A 19,790-nucleotide genomic window follows, 5' to 3' on the forward strand; every position below is an offset into this window, starting at 1 on the left:
CGAGCAGCTGCTGGGGTACAGCCTCCCATTCTTGCACCAGCGCCTGTCGGAGCTCCTGAAGTGTCATAGGGGTTTGAAGACGTTCAGCGATACGTCGTCTGAGAGCATCCCAGACGTGCTCGATGGGGTTTAGGTCTGGAGAACAGACAGGCCACTCCATTCGCCTGATATCTTCTGTTTCAAGGTACTCCTCCACGATGGCAGCCCGTTGGGGCCGTGCGTTATCATCCACCAGGAGGAATGTGGGAACCACTGCACCCCTGAAAAGGTGGACATACTGGTGCAAAATGACATCCCGATACACCTGATCTGTTACAGTTCCTCTCGCAAAGACCTGCAGGGGTGTACGTGCACAAATCCTAATCCCACCCCACACCTCCATACTTGTCCCTTTCAAGGACATTAAGGGGTTGGTATCTGGTTCCTGGTTCACGCGATATGAAAACCCGGCGAGAATCACTGTTCAGACTATACCTGGACTCGTCCGTGAACATCATCTGGGACCACTGTTCCAATGACCATGTACTGTGTTCTTGACACCAGGCTTTACGGGCACTCCTGTGACCAGGGGTCAGTTGAATGCACCTTGCAGGTATCTGGGCGAATAAACCATGTCTGTTCATCGTCTATAGACTGTTTGTCTGGAGACAACTATTCAAGCGGCTGTGGTAAGGTCCCGAGCAAGACTACCTGCAGTAATTCGTTGCCGTCTGCGGGCACTGATAGTGAAATATCCGTCTTCTTATAGTGTTGTACACTGTGGACGTCCCGTGCTGTAGCGCCTGTACATGTTTCCTGTCTGCTGGAATCGTTGCCATAATCTTGAGATTACACTTTGTGGCTCACGGAGGGCGCGTGCTATGACCTGTTGTGTTTGACCTGCCTCCAATCGCCCTAGTATTCTATCCCTCATAACGTCATCAATATGTGTTCTTTGAGCCATTTTCAACACACAGTCACTATTAGCGCGTCTGAAAACGTCTGCACACTTACTAGCTGCACCGTACTCTGACATGCACCAACAAACCTCTGCATATGTGGACTGCTGCCAGCGCCACCGCGTGACGAACGCAGGTCAAATGCACGGCATGGTCATATCCCGAGGTGATTTAAACCCACAAATTGCCCACCAGAGCGTTGTTTCACCATCTATCAGCATTATCCGTAATTTATGATCATGAGTGTAGATTGACCCTAGAGAACATTAAACCACGGCCTGATGAGATGAGTACCAATTTCAGTTGGTTACAACTGATTATAGAGTTCGAGTGGCGCAGACCCCAAGAAGCCATGGACCCAAGTTGTCAACAAAGCACTATACAAGCTGGCTCCGTAATGCTCTGGGCGGTGTCGCATGGAACAGGCTGGGTCTCTGGTCCGACTGAACTGCTCATTGACTGGAAATGGTCATGTTCGGCTACTTGGAGACCATTGGCAGCCTCTCACGGACTTCATGTTCCCAAACAACGATAAATTTTTTATGGATGACAGTGTGCCATGTCACTGGTCACCATTGCTTTCAAGTGGTTTGAAGAACATTCTGGACAATTCGAGTGAATGATTTGGCTACCAAGATCGCCCAACATGAACATGGAACATTTACGGGACATAGCCGAGACGTCAGTTCGTACACAAAATCCTATACCGGAAACACTTTCGCAGTTATGGACGGCTATAGAGGCAACATGTCTCAATATTCCTGCAGAGGACTTCCAATGACTTATTTAGTACATGCCACATCGAGTTTCTGCACTAAGCCGGGCAAAAGGACGTCCTTCACGATATTAGGAGGTATCCCATGCCGCGCGGGATTAGCCGAGCGGTATCGGGCGCTGCAGTTATGGACTGTGCGGCTGATCCCGGCGGAGGTTCGAATCCTCCCTCGGGCATGGGTGTGTGTGTTTGTCCTTAGGATAACTTAGGTTAAGTAGTGTTTAAGGTTAGGGACTGATGACCTTAGCAGTTAAGTCTCATAAATTTCACACACACACATGTATCCCATGACTTTTGTTACCTCAGTGTACCTTACAGAGCATTGACTTATTTAAGATAAAGTTAAGTGTATTTTCAGAAAATAATAATAATTTTCTGTTTAGTGAACAACAAATTTCCATGAAAAATTACATAAATCACATTCGGAAACGTATTTGAATCACGTGGCATTTATTATAAATCATATCAAGTGAAATCTATATGATAGCTAATTTTTATGACTACAAACATTTACAATGACAGAGATAAATAATGTTTCAGTATGTTTCGAAATAATTTAGGAAAGTATAGAACTTTCGTGAAAACTTTACAACAACGAGTTAGTCCAATAGACATAAATCCTGCACATATCTGCAGTTAGACTGAACTACGCCGAAAAAAGACATAGGACCGCAGTTTTTGGTAAACAGACTATGGTATCGCAAAATGTATTTGACATAGAAATTCCATAATTTTTGTTTGTTATAAAGGATTTTGAAGGATATAAGTCAGTTTCGCATGTTCTGTTGCAGCTCTATAAAAGCATTTTATGCAAATATAGCAAAGCTACATCTACTTCTGAAATTGGTACTTTGGTAAATGTTTTTGTTTCTGCACAAAAATAATGAAACGCACAATGTCACATTCATAATATTTATCAAGTCATCTGTTTGGTTAAAAACTTCGGTGCTTTCATACTTTATAGTCTCACATTGTGATTTGATAATTAAGTGGTTAATTTCCCTACTTTGGTCATAGTCATAAGGATGCTTCGAAATTAAGAAATCTACGTCACTTAATCTGGAGAGCATGCAACGGAAACTTAGGTCGCTTGACACTTTATGTTCAGTGCATTTCAAGTTATGTATTATTGTGTACAAAACTGTTTTTAATGCTGGAAGCAGAGCAATATCTCACTCCAATGCGGACTAAATACACTGAAGAGCCAAACAAACTGGTACACGTGCCTAATATCGTGTAGGGCCCCGGCGAGCACGCAGAAATGCCGCAACACGACTTGGAATGGACTCGACTAATGTCTGAAGTAGTGCTGGAGGGAACCATGAACCCTCCAGGGCTGCTCACAAATCCGTAAGAGGGAGTGGAGATCTCTTCCGAACAGCACGTTGCAAGGCATCCCAGATAAGCTCAAGCGGAAGTATTGAAACTCAGAAGAGTGTTCGTGGAGCTATTCTGCATCAATTCTGGACGTATGTGGTGTCCTTCTGGAATTGCCAAAGTCCGTCGGAATGCACAATGGATGCAGGTGATGAGACAGGATGCGTACGTACGTGTCACTGTTAGAGTCGGTCCCACATCACTCCACCTGCATACGCCCCACTTCGTTACAGAGCCTCCACCAGCTTGAACAGCCCCCTGCTGACCTATAGTGTCCATGGCTTCATGGGGTTGTCTCCATACCCGTATACATCCATCCACTCGATACAATTTAAAACGAAACTCGTCCTACAAGGCAATATGTTTCCCGTCATCAACAGTCCAATGTCGGTGTTAACGGGGCCAGACGAAGCGTGCAGTCATCAATTCTACACATGTGGGCCTTCGGCTCCGAAAGCCCATATCGATGATGTTTTGTAGAATGGTTCGCACGCTGACACTTGTCGATGGCCCAGCATAGAAATCTACAGTAATTTGCGGAAGGGTTGCACTCCTGCCACGTTGAACGATTCTCTTCAGTCGTTTTTAGTCCCGCTCTTGCAGGATCTTTTTCCGGCCGCAGCGATGTCGGAGATTTGATGTTTTACCGGACTGCTGATATTCACGATACACTCGTGAAATGGTCGTACGGGAAAATACCCACTTCATCGCTCCCTCGGAGATGCTGTGTCTCATCGCTCGTGCGCCGACTATAACGCACGTTCAAACTCACTTCAGTCTTGGTAACGTGCCATTGTAGCAGCAGTAACCGATCTAACAAGTGCGTCAGACATTTGTTGTCTTACATAGGCGTTGCCGACCGCAGCGCCGTATTCTGCCTGTCTACATATCTCAGTACTTGAATAGGATGCTTATACTAGTTTCTTCAATGTATGACAGGTACAAATGTGGTTGTGTGCCCGCAGGCGCTGGACCTCTGGATGGCCGGCTGCATGGTGTTCGTTTTCGCGGCCCTGGGCGAGTTCGTCGTGGTGAAGGTGTTGGAGGTCCGCTACCAGCGAGAGAAGTCCCACCGCGGCGTCAACCTGCCACGCCTGCTGCCCATGGTATGTGCGCCAACTCCTCCGCTTCTTACAACATAACAGAGCGATGCAGCGCAGTGGTTATCACACTGCACTCGCTTTCTGGAGGAGGACTGTTCAAACTCGCGTCCAGCCGTCCAATTTTAGGTTTTCCGTGTTTTCCCCCAATGTAAACCCAAATTTCCTTCCTTCGTACAACATACTCCGGACTCCCTAAAACACTCAGGATTAATCTCTCTACATTTTTCCATTAACATATCATTAAATGAGGCGATGAGAACTGTAAGAACCTAAAGTAGGGACATCCGTAAGTTTTCGATATATCAAAATGTTGATTTTAACTGTACAAAAACGATACAAGTCGCTTGTATGTAATTAATCGATATTTCAGACAATCGATATTAAATATCGAAGGTGATAATTTTCCTTGTCTGTCTTTCCTTGACTCATAGACACTCAGGATGGCTTGTCATGAAGGGCAACAAAACGGGGCGTGGATCGTCGACGTACCAGTGTGCTGCAGTGGTGCTGCGAATGGCAACCAAATGGGTCCTGCTACGAAACGAAATGGCAATGCAGACCATAGACCATCACTCCTGATGATCGGGAGTATGGCGGCCGGCAGTCAGTTTGGTGTCCCCCCAGTGTCCGCGGCGTCTGTAGATACGCCTCAGCTGGTCCTCGGGGCTCACGTAGAAACGGGGCTCATCACTGGAAGACAGTTCTACGAGGGGCGTTTGAAAAGTTCGTGCAAAGTCCGAGAGATGGCACCACTGGCGCGTTTCGAAATCATGTTCAGTTAGTAGCATCTTTGGAAAGAACGCACGCCACGTTTCAGCGATATTGGTATATTTCTTTGTTTTTGACATCCGTGTGAGTCAGGGAAGTCGGGTGATTGTCAAAAAATGGACAACAAAGAATTTCGTGTGGTGATTAAACATTACTTTATGTAAGGCAAAACGCCTCGGGAGACTAAATATTACGGTGACTCTGCACTTTCGATTAGAACAGTTTATAACTGGTTTCAAAATGTTCGGCGTGGGCATATGGGCACAAGTGATGCTGAACATTCTGGACGCTCTGTGGAGGTTATGACTCCAGAAATCATTGATAAAATCCATGATATGGTGATGGATGACAGAAGAGTTAAAGTGCGTGAGATTGCTACTGCTGTGGGCATCTCGAATGAACGGGTACTTAATATTTTGCATAAACATTTGGGCATGAGAAAGCGATCTGCAAGATGGGTTTCACGATTGCTCACGCTAGGTCCAAAAACGGAATCATCGTTTGCAGCTGTCCAGGAAGAATCCACAGCACTTTAAGCGTCATTTCGTCACTGTGGACGAAACATGTATACTTTACTATACTCCTGAGACCAAACGACAATCTAAACAATGGGTTATCAAGGGAAAATCTGCATCAAAAAAGGCTGGAAAGGTTATGGCGACTGTCCTTTGGGATTCGCAAGGGATAATCTTCATCGACTATCTGGAAAAGGGTAAAACTATTACAGCTGCATATTATTCCCCGTTATTGGACCGTTTGAAAACCGAGGTGCAAGAAAAAATTGAATCGCAAAAAAGTTCTTTTCCATCACGGCAATGCAGAAGCACACACCTCAGCAGTTGTAGTCGCAAAATTAATGGAAATAGAATTCCAACTCGTTTCACACCCTCCCTATTCTCTACACTTGGCTCCCTCGGACTACTCTTTGTTCCCCAATTTGAAGAAATGGCTGGCGGAACAAAGATTTTATTCAAACGAGGAAGTGATTGCAGCAACTAATAGCTATTTTGCAGGCTTGGACAATTCCTATTATTCAGAAGGGATCAAAATATTATAACAGCGTTGGACGAAGTGTATTAAGTCTAAAAGGAGCCTATGTCGAAAAATCAGAAAAGGTTTACCCCAAACACTTAAGTAGTTTTTATTTTTGCACGGACTTTTCAAACGCCCCTCGTACATTTCACATCGGCAGGTTTGTAGCCCATTCCACCTACTACCAACCTTTGCACTCCAACAGTAAATGCCTTACGTGGGCTCAATGTAATTTGATATTCAGTACTATAAATGAGCACTAGATTTGAACCAGAATGTATCTGTACTGCACATCCAGGACAGTTTGTTACTTCCGTGCGTCATTTCTACCTGTAAAAATGATAGGTACAAGGTGCAAAACGAACACGTTTTGGTGACAGCACTGTATAAGAATGGTGGAAATTACCACTCCCTGCTCCAACCCATGAGGCAGAATGTGCGCTTTCCCTACCCCGTAAGTTCCGGAATCAAGAAAAGATAGACGTACTGTAAAACTAACGTAGACTCGGCACAAAAGTCACACACATTACTGAAGTGATATTTAATTGAAAATGGACTCTTGTGGTCTACTATGTTTATGTTGAGTACAATATTTTTGAAAAGAACACATAACAGAAATGTTTCACTCTCGAGACGTCTTCCGCGTGGATATGGGTCAAAAATATCAATGTTTCAAAATACTGATATTTTCGTCTCAATAACATCTATGTCTTACAAAAACATCGATAAAATATATATCGACAGCTCGAAAAATTTTACCATCCCCAGCCTAAAACACACCGCCGTTGATTTTGAGATTGAAGCACGCTCCTAACATCTGTTGATCTTATTGTGAACGAACTCTGTGAGTACTCTAACCCTATAATTTATAACGAACATTTGCTAAAAGCTGTTTCACTGGTTTCTCTGATATTCACTTCCATAAGGGCCCTAAGCACAAATTGTCACTGCTATAAGAACGGTCGCTGGCTATACTGACGCCCTTCTTTACACACAAAAACTGATCCTTCGTATGTCTGTGCTCCCAAAACTCGAAAGGTTGCGGCTGGACTGCTTCGAAATCTTTACACAACAGTGCATGTGTATATGTATATGTTTTATGCATCTATTTTTTAATATATGTAATTTATAAATAAATATGTAACATCTAAAGAGGAAATGTTGTTACCGAAAACCTCGAAAATTCTTGGCCGATATACTTCAGATTTTTACACTGTGCCCTTATACACATTTGCTCATGTTTTCGATAAATATGATATATAAATACACCATGTATATAATGAATAGAGGGGAAATTGTTACCAAGAATGTCGAAACGTTTTTGACAGAGTTACTTAAAATTCTACACGATGCTCCAAAATAAATTTTCAAATGTGTATGAAATTGTAAGGGGCCAAACTGCTGAGGTCATCGGTCCCTAGACTTACACACTACTTAAACTAACTTATGCTAGGAACAACACCTACAAGCCATGCCCGAGGGAGGACTCGAATCTCCGGTGGGAGGGGCCGCGCAATCCGTGACATGGCGCCTGAAACTGCGAGGCCACTTCGCGTGGCCACGATGCTCTAACGGACATTAAGACGGGCAGTAGGCTATATATTTTAATACATATGTCTAAATATATATGTAATACATAAAGGGTAACCATTGATACCAAAAATTTCAAAAAGAACTTGACCACTGTACTTCGAATTTTTACACATTGCTACGATAAACATTTCGACGAATATTCGATATATATATATATAGTGTATAAATATGCACTCTGGTATAGGCATGCGTATTCAAATACAGAGATATGTAAACAGGCAAAATACGCCACTGCGCTCGGAAACGCCTATATAAGACAAGAACTGTCTGGCGCAGTTATTACGATTGAAGTGAGTTTGAATGTGTGTTATAGTCGGCACACGAGTGATGGGACGCAGCATCTCCGAGGCAGCGAGGAGTTGGGGTTTTCGCGTACGGGCATTTACGAGTGCACCGTGAATATCAGCAGTCCGGTAAAATATCAAATCTCCGACATCGCTGCGACCGGAAAAAGATCTGCAAGGACGGGACTAACGACGATTGAAGAGAATCGTTCAACGTGACAGGAGTGCAACTCTTCCGCAAATTTCTGTAGACTTCAGTGCTGAGCCATCAACAAGTGTCAGCGCGCGAACCATTCAACAAAACATCATCTCGATATCGACTTTCGGAGCCGAAGATCCACTTGTGTACCCTTGAGTACTGCACGACACAAAACTTTACGCTTCGCCTGGGCCCGTCAGCACCGACATTGGACTGTGGATGACTGGAAACATGTTGCCTGGTTCGATGAGTCTCGTTTAAAATTGTATCGAGCGGACGGACGTGTACGGGTATGAAGGCAACCTCACGCATCCATGGACCCTGCATGTCAGCAGGGGACTGTTCAAGCTGGTAGAGGCTCTGTAACGGTGGGGTGGGTGCAGTTGGGGTGATGTGGGACCCCTGACACATCTAGATACGACTCTGACAGGTGACACGTACGTAAGCATCACGTCTGATCACCTGCATCCATTCATGTCCATTGTGCTTTCCGAAAGACTTGGGCAATTCCAGCAGGACAGTGCGACACGCCTTACGTCCAGAATTGCTACACAGTGGCCCCAAGAACACTCTTCTGAGTTTAAATACTTCCGCTAGCCACCAAACTCTCAGACAAGAACATCATTGAGTATATCATAGATCCCGTTGCGGTGGCTTCTCACTGATGGGCTGCTAAGAGCCGGCGCATAAATTGGCCCAGAGTTCCGGTGGAGCGGACAGCAGATGTGTTGGCTTGCGTCGCCCTAGGTAGTCAGGGCGCGGGGGAATTCGTGCTGCTCCAGTTCCACGCACGTGATACGGCGGAGGGAATAGGTCCTAGGCACGCAGGATCTCTGGTGATACTTGTTCTGCAGTCTGTCGTCCTTTTTATGATCGACAGTCCTGGGAAGGCAACGCCTTGTACATATGCAAACCCGTGACGCACCAATGTCTGATGGGTTGCCGGTCCATTTAGGCGAACGGTTGGTACATGGCAGTAACAATTTACAGGCCATAAATTTTACAGTGATGTTTTCAATAGGTTGCCATGCACTGTTGTGCACAGTAACATATTATTAATTGAAGTTGTGGGAGGGCACCATTTCCTTCATGTCACATCGAGGGAGGTCACAATTTGTTATTTCACCAATTTGTAGATGCCTAGCAAAATCTACTGTCCAGATACGTAGGTGAAAGGCAAATATCAACCTCGAAAGACAGAGACCTAATAAAACTTTTAGATCAAACTTTAAATACACAGACTTGAAAAAACTACTGAGCAGACAGTTTTATCTGGACCACAAGTCAGAGAAAGTGCTTAATGAAAATGATGATAGGGAGGACCATGAAGTGTTTAGATATGTTGCAGTTGTATGTGTGGAGCATTAAGTACCTGTTCTTATGCTCTGATTCTAGTGTCGCATTAATTACACACTACATAACAGTCAAAAAGACACAGTTGTCACTAGCGTGTACATGAAAATTTCGTGAGTTAACAGTGATAACAATCGTAAATATTAACGAAAATTTCGTAAGGCCAGTATTAGACTATCAAAGTTTCTTTGCCAAAGAAATTTGACCAATTAAAAAAAAAAAAACTTTGGTATGGCACAAAAGGCGATATTACACTGTCACAAAATATTTCGTCAGCGTGCCTTCAAAATGACCGAAGAATACTTGTTACTACTATATGCTCTGCAGTTGCGTATACTGCAGTTGCATTGTCATTATATTTGGAAGAGGAGCCGGAGAAAAGGAAAAAGAAACATATAGGTGTGTTTCGTTACGAGACGAGAAAGGTGTACAACAAAATCTGTATCGTGAGCTGCAATGAAGTACGTAAAGTCGTATGAAAATTACTTACGAATGGACGAGAGTACATCTCAGTATGTGTTCAGGAAATAGTCTCCTAATATTACGAAGCAGAATACCCACCTCAGAAATGCTATATCCGCAAAAGACAGACTTCGCGAAACACTGCGATTTCTTGTAGCAAGGAAAGCATTGCGGTGCACATTGATGTATAAATACCAGAAAAGTTTGAAGTTGTTTATGAAGTACTGGAGGAGGAATATCTGAAGACAAGAAACTATTTAACACATACTATAACAATGAAGAATTATGTTATTCCTACAGAAGTTGTAGATTTCCTCCTCTGGAGTGTATCCTAGCCGTACTTCACGGCTATTGTCTTACGCAAAGTTTTTATAACTCTCGCTTCTTCTTATTCTGTTTTTTCTATTTTGGATGCCGCAAGTTATACAGTGCTTCACTTGCCTCATACACTACTGCCAGTTTCGTTGTAGATGCGACGCACGAGGTAAATTTCGAAGCGATGTTGATAAACATTTAGAAGTCAGACAGCTGCAGCGATGCTCCAGGCGGTTACATTTCTCCATGCAGTTAATAGAAGAGGAACGCTTTTTTTATCACATGTAAGGCGAGGCACTAGATTTGATCAAAGAAAAGCTGACCACGGCCTAACTTTGACAAAGTTACTTATTACACTACCAAATTTTATTTGAAAAGGAAAATTTGATAGTGTAATACCTTCCTAAGATAAAGTGAATAAATTTTTTTAGTAGGAAAATAGGATATTGAGACTTCGTTAAAAAAACAAGATAATCCAATGAAACGCGGTTTGCCTACAAATTTGATTGTCACACTCTTTTTGTTATATTTTTTGTCTGTGCTTTGGGCCTTTGACGTTGTCAGTTTCTTTCTTTCAACGGAGTATCATTACTTAAATTACCTTTCCAAAGTGCGAACATATGATAGTGGACACTAATCAAGAAAACTGCTGGTTTATGAAGGAATCAAGAATTAACGTTAAAGGTGGCCCAGATGTTCATACTGATGGCAAAAAGGAAGCCATCAAGGTTCCAATAGCAGCATAATAAAGTCAGTATGTACACAAATCAATAAAAGTTTTGCATCACCTCAGTTCCCAGAACTCCTGAAGATAGACGTTGACTGTGGATATTGTATCACAGACACAGTCCCTTTGACTATTCAGAGATGTCGCCAAACTCGCCTAAAGATGTAAACAAGCATGCATGAGCAGCGGCTATTAGATGCAGGGGGTCCGACAGCCGATCAGTTCCAGTCATTCTACCAGGAAGGAGGTACAGGGGTCGTGTTGTCTGTAGTTCAACCATGCCTAGACGGTCAATACCAAGTTTCGATCGCGTCCGCATTGTTACTTTGTTCCAGGAAAGGCTCTCTACAAGGGAAGCGTCCAGGCGTCTCGGAGTGAACCAAAGCGATGTTATTGATTGGCGACTCCATGGAGTGTCCTGTGCACCACGACCAGATAACGGATATACTTGGAAGGAGAGACAGCATTGGTCGTATTTTTTTTGTTTTATTAACCGCAAAATCGATTTTCGGTCACTTAGTGACCATCCTCAGTGCTGTAATATACAATTTAAATTGGTATGCACTGGTGTCAACCAGCTTGTTGTCACCAGTGCATACCAATTTAAATTGTATATTACAGCACTGAGGATGTTCACTAAGCGACCGAAAATCGATTTTGCGGTTAATAAAACAAAAACAATATGACCAATGCTGTCTCTCCTACTAAGCAAAGCGATGTTGTTCGGACATGGGGGAATGACAGAGAGACAGAAACTGTCGATGACATGCTTCTCTCAGGTCACCCAAGGGCTACTACTACAGTGGATGACCGCTACCTAAGGATTATGGCTCGAAGGAATCCTGACAGCAACGAATCATGTTCAATAATCCTTTTCGTGCAGCCACAGGACGTCTTGTTATGACTCAAACTGTGCGCAATAGGCAGCGGACGTCCATGGTGAGGTCCATCTTTGCAACCACGTCACCATGCAGCACGGTACAGATGGGCCCAACAACATGCCGAATGGACCGATTAGGACTGGCGTCACGTTCTCTTCACCGATGAGTGTCGCATATGCCTTCAACCACACAATCTTCGGAGACGTGTTTGGAGGCAACCTGGTCAGGTTGGGCGCCATAGACACCCTGTCCAGCTAGTGTAGCAAGGTGGAGGTTCTCTGCTGTTAGGGGGTGTTTAACAAATAAAAAAAAAGTAATAATATAATAATTTATACTAATAATATGTAATAATAATAATAATAATTGTTGTTGTTTGTTTGGATAAGTAATTGAGGGATTAAAATTTACGCCGTGTCCGAAGATGTACGGAACGTAGCCAGGGCTCATTATATATATTTTTTGTAGTCAAAGTCTGCTATCTGACCTCAGCTTCAATCATGAGAATGGAGTGACTAAAAGTACTAAAACAAAGAAAAGCATACGATTAAATAAAAAATATATTCATTTTAACATATATTACGATATAAATGACACTTACGTAAAATTCTGTCTAAATAATTGCAGATAATTCACAAATGATAGCGACTTATTAATTAAGCGCCTCTTTTCTGCGAATAAATATCAATATGGCTAACTGTGGAGCCACACAAAATATTAAGTCCTTCTAGGGCAACGAAAGACATAAGAGTGTAATGATTCCTCTTGGCTGTGACAAGAGAGCGGTGTTAATTCCTTTATTTTGCATTCTCTTGTCTTAAAAAATCGATACATATAATCTATCATCATCATCATCATTTAAGACTGATTATGCCTTTCAGCGTTCAGTCTGGAGCATAGCCCCCTTATAAAATTCCTCCATGATCCCCTATTCAGTGCTAACATTGGTGCCTCTTCTGATGTTAAACCTATTACTTCAAAATCATTCTTAACCGAATCCAGGTACCTTCTCCTTGGTCTGCCCCGACTCCTCCTACCCTCTACTGCTGAACCCATGAATCTCTTGGGTAACCTTGCTTCTCCCATGCGTGTAACATGACCCCACCATCTAAGCCTGTTCCCCCTGACTGCTACATCTATAGAGTTCATTCACAGTGTGTCTTTGATTTCCTCATTGTGTACACCCTCCTGCCATTGTTCCCATCTACTAGTACCTGCAATCATCCTAGCTACTTTCATATCCATAACCTCAACCTTGTTGATAAGGTAACCTGAATCCACCCAGCTTTCGCTCCCATACAACAAAGTTGGTCGAAAGATTGAACGGTGCACAGATAACTTAGTCTTGGTACTGACTTCCTTCTTGCAGAAGAGAGTAGATCGTAGCTGAGCGCTCACTGCATTAGCTTTGCTACACCTCGCTTCCAGTTCTTTCACTATGTTGCCATCCGGTGAGAATATGCATCCTAAGTACTTGAAACTGTCCACCTGTTCTAACTTTGTTCCTCCTATTTGGCACTCAATCCGTTTATATTTCTTTCCCACTGACATTACTTTCGTTTTGGAGATGCTAATCTTCATACCATAGTCCTTACATTTCTGATCTAGCTCTGAAATATTACTTTGCAAACTTTCAATCGAATCTGCCATCACAACTGAGTAATCTGCATATGCAAGACTGCTTATTTTGTGTTCACATATCTTGATCTCACCCAGTCAGTCCATTGTTTTCAACATATGATCCATAAATAATATGAACAACAATGGAGACAGGTTGCAGCCTTGTCTTACCCCTGAAACTACTCTGAACCATGAACTCAATTTACCGTCAACTCTAACTGCTGCCTGACTATCTATGTAAAGACCTTTAATTGCTTGCAAAAGTTTGCCTCCTATTCCATAATCTCGCAGAACAGACAATAACTTTCTCCTAGGAACCCGGTCATATGCCTTTTCTAGATCTATAAAGCATAGATACAGTTCCCTGTTCCACTCATAACACTTCTCCATTATTTGCCGTAAGCTAAAGATCTGGTCCTGACAACCTCTAAGAGGCCTAAACCCACACTGATTTTCATCCAATTGGTCCTCAACTAACTCTCGCACTTTCCTTTCAACAATACCTGAGAAGATTTTACCCACAACGCTGATTAAAGAGATACCTCTGTAGCTGTTACAATCTTTTCTGTTTCCATGTTTAAAGATTGGTGTGATTTCTGCTTTTGTCCAGTCTGATGGAACCTGTCCCGACTCCCAGGCCATTTCAATTATCCTGTGTAGCCATTTAACACCCGACGTTCCACTGTATTTGATTAGTTCTGACTTAATTTCATCCACCCCAGCTGCTTTATTGCACTGCAGTCTATTGACCATTTTCTCCACATCCTCAAATGTGATTTTATTTCCATGCTCATTCCTATCCCATTTTACCTCGAAATCGGAAACATTGCTGATCGTATTTTCACCTACATTGAGCAACTCTTCAAAATATTCCCTCCATCTGCCCAAGGCATCCACAGTATTCACCAGCAGTTTTCCTGACCTGTGCAAAATACTTGTCATTTCCTTCTTACCTCCCTTTCGAAGACTGCTAATTACACTCCAGAATGGTTTTACAGCAGCTTGACCCATAGTCTCCAACCTGTTCAAAGTCTTCCCAAGATTTCTTCTTGGATGCTGCAATTATCTGTTTGGCTTTGTTTCTTTCTTCAACATAACTTTCTCTGTCTACCTGAGTTCTAGTATGTAGCCATTTTTGATACGCCTTCTTTTTCTTTTTACAGGCTGCCTTGACTGTGTCATTCCACCAAGCTGTTTGCTTCATCCTACTTTTACACACTACTGTTCCAAGACATTCTTTAGCCACTTCTAGTACTGTGTCCCTGTACCTTGTCTATTCCTTTTCCAATGACTGTAATTGACGACATTCAACTAACTGGTACCTTTCTGAGATCGCTGTTATGTACTTGAGCCTGATTTCCTTATCCTGAAGTTTCTCCACTCTTATCCTTCTACATATTGACCTGACCTCCTGCACTTTCGGCCTCACAATCCCAATTTCACTGCAGATTAAATAATAATCAGTGTCATCAAAGAATCCCCTGAATACACGTGTGTCCCTCACAGCCTTCCTGAATTCCTGATCTGTTATTATATTGTCAATGACAGATCTGGTTCCCCTGCCTTCCCAAGTATATCGGTGAATATGTTTAAAAAAGGAATTTGTGATTACTAAGCCCATACTGGCACAGAAATCCCAGAGTTGTTTCCCATTCCTGTTTGCCTCCATATCCTCTCCAAATTTACCCATAACCTTTTCATACCCTTCTGTTCGATTTCCAATCCTGGCATTAAAATCACCCATGAGCAGAACACTGTCCTTGTCCTTTACTCTAACAACTACATCAGTGAGTGCCTCATAAAAACTATCCATCTTGTCTTGATCTGTCCCTTCACAATGCGAATATACCGACACAATCCTAATTTTCTTGCTAGACACTGTCAAATCAATCCACATCAGTCGTTCGTTTACATACCTTACTGCAACTACGCTGGGTTCCATTTCTTTCCTGATGTAAATCCCTACACCCCATTGTGCTACTCCTGCTTTGACTGCTGACAGGTAGACCTTGTATTCTCCCACTTCCTCTTCTTTCTCACCCCTTACCCAAATGTCAGTAACAGCTAAAACGTCCAGCCCCATCTTACTTGCAGCCTCTGCCAGCTCTACCTTCTTCCCAGGGTAGCCCCCATTGATATTAATAGCTCCCCATTTCGTTACCATTTGTTTGCCAAGTCGTATCTTAGGAGTCCCTGGTTTGTCAGAGGTGGGACTCCGTCACCTCCAAAGGTCCGAGGCATTTTGCTCTGATTGTTGCCAGCATCATATTTAAAGTACCAGGGAGGCAGGTTGCTAGCCTTACTTGCCCCGAGTCCCATTGAGTTTTACCCCTAACGGTTGAGGGACTAACCGGTGGATTTGGTAGTCTTTGCCGTATGAGCGCAAAGGTGACCACAACTCAGAATATGTCCGAGATGCCCAGCCTTATTCCAAAGTAACTGGTATCCCGACTGTCGGGACCACTTACGTGGCTACTCATACGTTGCCCGTGGTTCATGAACTAGGACATGACTACAGGAACCCACACCATGAACCACACATACAATCTAAGTTAACTAAATTAAATATTGTATGTGCTCCAGTGCAAATGGTTCCTTAAAGGTGGCATTATGTGGGGCCGACGTACGCCGGTGATAGACACGGGAAGCGCCGTAATGGCTGTACGACACGTGAATGCCATCCTCTGACCGATAGTGCAACCATATCGGCAACATATTGGCGAGGCATTCGTCTTCATGGACGACAATGCGAGCCCCCATCGTGCACATCTTGTGAATGACTTCCTTCAGGATAGCGATATCGCTCGACTAGAGTGGCCAGCATGTTCTCCAGACTTGAACCCTATCGAGCATGCCTGCGATAGATTGAAAAGGGCTGTTTATGGACGACGTGACCCACCAACCACTCTGAGGAATCTATACCGAATCGCCGTTGAGGAGTGGGACAATCTGCACCAACAGTGCCTTGATGAACTTGTTGATAGTATGCCACGACGAATACAGGGATGCATCAATGCAAGAGGTCGTGCTACTAGGTATTAGAGATACCAGTGTGTACAGCAATCTGGACCACCACCTGTGGTGTAGCTGTATAGTGGTACAACATGAATTGTGTGGTTTTCATAAGCAGTAGAGAGGGCAGAATTGATGTTTGTCTTGATCCCTATTCCAGTTTTCTGTACAGATCCCGGAACTCTCAGAACCGAGGTGATGCAAAACTTTTTTTGATGTGCGTATTTAAGAAAGCTCAAGTCTCTGGAATCAAAACGATTTGCATCTATTCCTACGTTTTACTTTCATAAAAGCTCATTGACTGTTGCAGAACATTTATGCATTAGTTACCAAATGTTAACACAAAAACGAGTATATACATATGTACATACATTGATGAGCCAAACCATTATGAACCCCTTCTCAATAACGCGATAATTTGGAACGCAGTATAGCAGCGATTCTTTTGTGGCATGAATTCTACAACTCGTTGCTAGGTTTCCGGAAGTACGTGGTACCGCCCATCTACGCACAGGTCGGGCAGCTCTCCTAAATTACCGCCCGGTGGTTTATTACATTGTAGAAAGGAGGCTGGCACGGGATGGCGTCTACGATGTGTTCCATCGAGTTCAGATCAGGTGAATATGGCGGCCAAGACATCAACTTCAGTTCATTATCATCCTCCCCAATTGTACCACCCTTGTGGATCCTGACACAGACAGCTATGCTGATGGACAATACGATCTCTGTCAGGGAAGTCACAAAGAATGAAGGGACACAGGCGATCCGCAATAATGTTTACGCACTCCAAGTCTGTGACGGCACGCTGGCTTCGATTACTATCACAGGTCCCATGGACGTGCAAATGTATGTCCCACATTCTACAATACTGCTCCCGGCTCCCGCCTCCACCAACCAAGCCTGCAACACTGGCGTAGTGCATGGATTCTTGCATGATGGCATATCCGGACAAGGACATACATCTGACGTGACAAAAAAAAAAAAAAGATTTCCTTCAACCATGCGACATGCCACTAATAAACAGTCGAGTCTCGATGATCCCATGTACATTGCAGTCATATTTGACGATATCGTTGCATCAACATGGGAACGTGAAGGGTTAGTCGCCGTTTCCGAATTGCTCGTTCTTAGGCGCTGCGCTATAATATCTGCTCTTTATGAAAGTCACTTACGTCAGTGTATTTCCCCGTATCCAAACCTGGGCAACATTAATCAATAAATTAACTTCGCTAAACGTTAATCTGGTACTAAAAAAGTTAATTTCGTTAAAAGTTAAAGCGTTACTTTACAGGAGCTTTATCGGAAGTTAAAGTTACTGGTTAACTCATTATACACGCATGCTCATAAATTAAGGATAACTGCAGAATGTGGTGCCACACAGCGTATCACTACACAGAACTGGAGCTAATAGCATAGGCACATAGGGAACACACACGACACAGATCTGTAAGTCCACGGTATTGGTGATAAAGTGAAAGAACCGTCGCGAAACTCATGTGCTACGAAACGACCCTGTTTCCTCCGCATGTGCACCGACATCAATATGCGATATGATCACCATGCACACGTACAGAGGACGCAAAACGGGTTGGCATACTCTGGATCGGGTGGTCGAGCAGCTGCTGGGGTATAACCTCCCATTCTTGCACCAGTGCCTGTCAGAGCTCCTGAAGTGTGGTAGGGGTTTGAAGGCGCGCATCGATACGTCGACCGAGAGCATCCCAGACGTGCTCGATGGGGTTTAGGTCTGGAGAACAGGCAGACTACTCCATTCGCCTAATATATTCTGTTTCAAGGTACTCCTTCATGATGGCAGCTCGGTGGGGCCGCGGGTTATGACCCATTAGGAGGAAGGTGGGACCCACTGCACCCCTGAAAGGGCGGACATACTGGTGCAAAATGACGTCCCGATACACCTGACCTGTTAAAGTTCCTTTGTCAAAGACATGCAGGGGTTTACGTGCACCAATCATAAACCCACGTCACACCATCGAACCATGACGTCCTTTCAGGGACATTAAGGGGTTGGTATCTGGTTCCTGGTTGACGCCAGATGAAAAACCGGCGAGAATCAGGCTATATCTGGACTCGTCCATGAACATAACCTGGGACCACTGTTCCAATGACCATATACTGTGATCTTGACACCAGGCTTTACGAGCTTTCCCGTGACCAGGGGCCAGTGGAATGTGCCTTGCAGGTCTCCGGGCGAATAAACCATATCTGTTCAGTCGTCTGTAGACTGTGTGTCTGGAACAACTGTTCCAGTAGCTGCGGTGAGGTCCCGAACAAGGCTACCTGCAGTACTCCGTGGCCGTGACCATATACTGTGATCTTGACATCAGGCTTTACGAGCTTTCCCGTGACCAGGGGCCAGTGGAATGTGCCTTGCAGGTCTCCGGGCGAATAAACCATATCTGTTCAGTCGTCTGTAGACTGTGTGTCTGGAACAACTGTTCCAGTAGCTGCGGTGAGGTCCCGAACAAGGCTACCTGCAGTACTCCGTGGCCGTCTGCGGGCACTGATGGTGAGATATCGGTCTTCTTGTGGTGTTGCACAATGTGGACGTCCCGTACTGTAGCGCCTGGAAACGTTTCCTGTCTGCTAGAATCGTTGCCATAATCATGAGATCACACTTTGTGGCACACGGAAGAACCGTGCTACGACCTGCTGTGTCTGACCAGCCTCCAGTCGCCCTAGTATTCTACCCCTCATAACGTTATCAATACGCGTTCTTCGGGCCGTTTTCAACAGTCACCATTAGCGCGTCTGAAAACGTATGTACATTTGCTTGCTGCACCGTACTCTGACTTGCACCAACACACCTCTGCGTATGTGGACTGCTGCCAGCGGCACCGTGCGACGATTGCAGGTCAAATGCACCTCATGGCCTTCCCCGAGGTGATTCAAACCCGCAAACCCCCCACCAGAGCGTTGTTTCACCATGTATCAGCTTTGTCCTTAATTTATGCGCATGAGTGTAGCAAACTTTACGCTGTGGGTGTAGTGAGAGGAGAAAATGAATCAAACTCATTACCGTTGCTTAAATAAAAAAAAATTTGGTTGGGTAAGTTTAGGCATGACATCGAAAATAACTAAAGAACGGTATAATCATTTAGTTTTGTTATTATTTAGTTATCAATATTAATCCGTGCGAGAATCATAATACAGGAGAATAAGATAGTATCTTGTTCTCGGTCCATGTTTCCCTGATTGACATGTTGCTTTAATCGAATATATTAATTATCGAATCATCTGCCCAATATTCTCCCCGAAATTGAACTTTTGCTGGGGTTTAATGGTTTTATTAGTTTCTAAACTGAGTTAGATTCACAGAAATGTAAGGAAATCGTG

At 43.8% G+C, this 19,790-nt stretch overlaps 1 protein-coding gene across 7 annotated transcripts in view; it reads left to right on the plus strand.

Annotated features, from left to right (window-relative positions):
- The window catches only part of LOC126282049 (glycine receptor subunit alpha-3), a 692,635-nt gene that overhangs the window by 542,841 nt on the left and 130,004 nt on the right, over window positions 1-19,790 (plus strand). For all 7 annotated transcript variants that reach the window (XM_049981474.1, XM_049981479.1, XM_049981476.1 and 4 more), the window contains one exon: window positions 4,056-4,196. In XM_049981474.1, the coding sequence (XP_049837431.1) occupies window positions 4,056-4,196 (141 nt within the window). The remainder of the gene's footprint in view (window positions 1-4,055; window positions 4,197-19,790) is intronic.

Source organism: Schistocerca gregaria, chromosome 7 (genome assembly GCF_023897955.1).
Source record: "Schistocerca gregaria isolate iqSchGreg1 chromosome 7, iqSchGreg1.2, whole genome shotgun sequence".
Taxonomy (NCBI): Eukaryota; Metazoa; Arthropoda; class Insecta; order Orthoptera; family Acrididae; genus Schistocerca; species Schistocerca gregaria.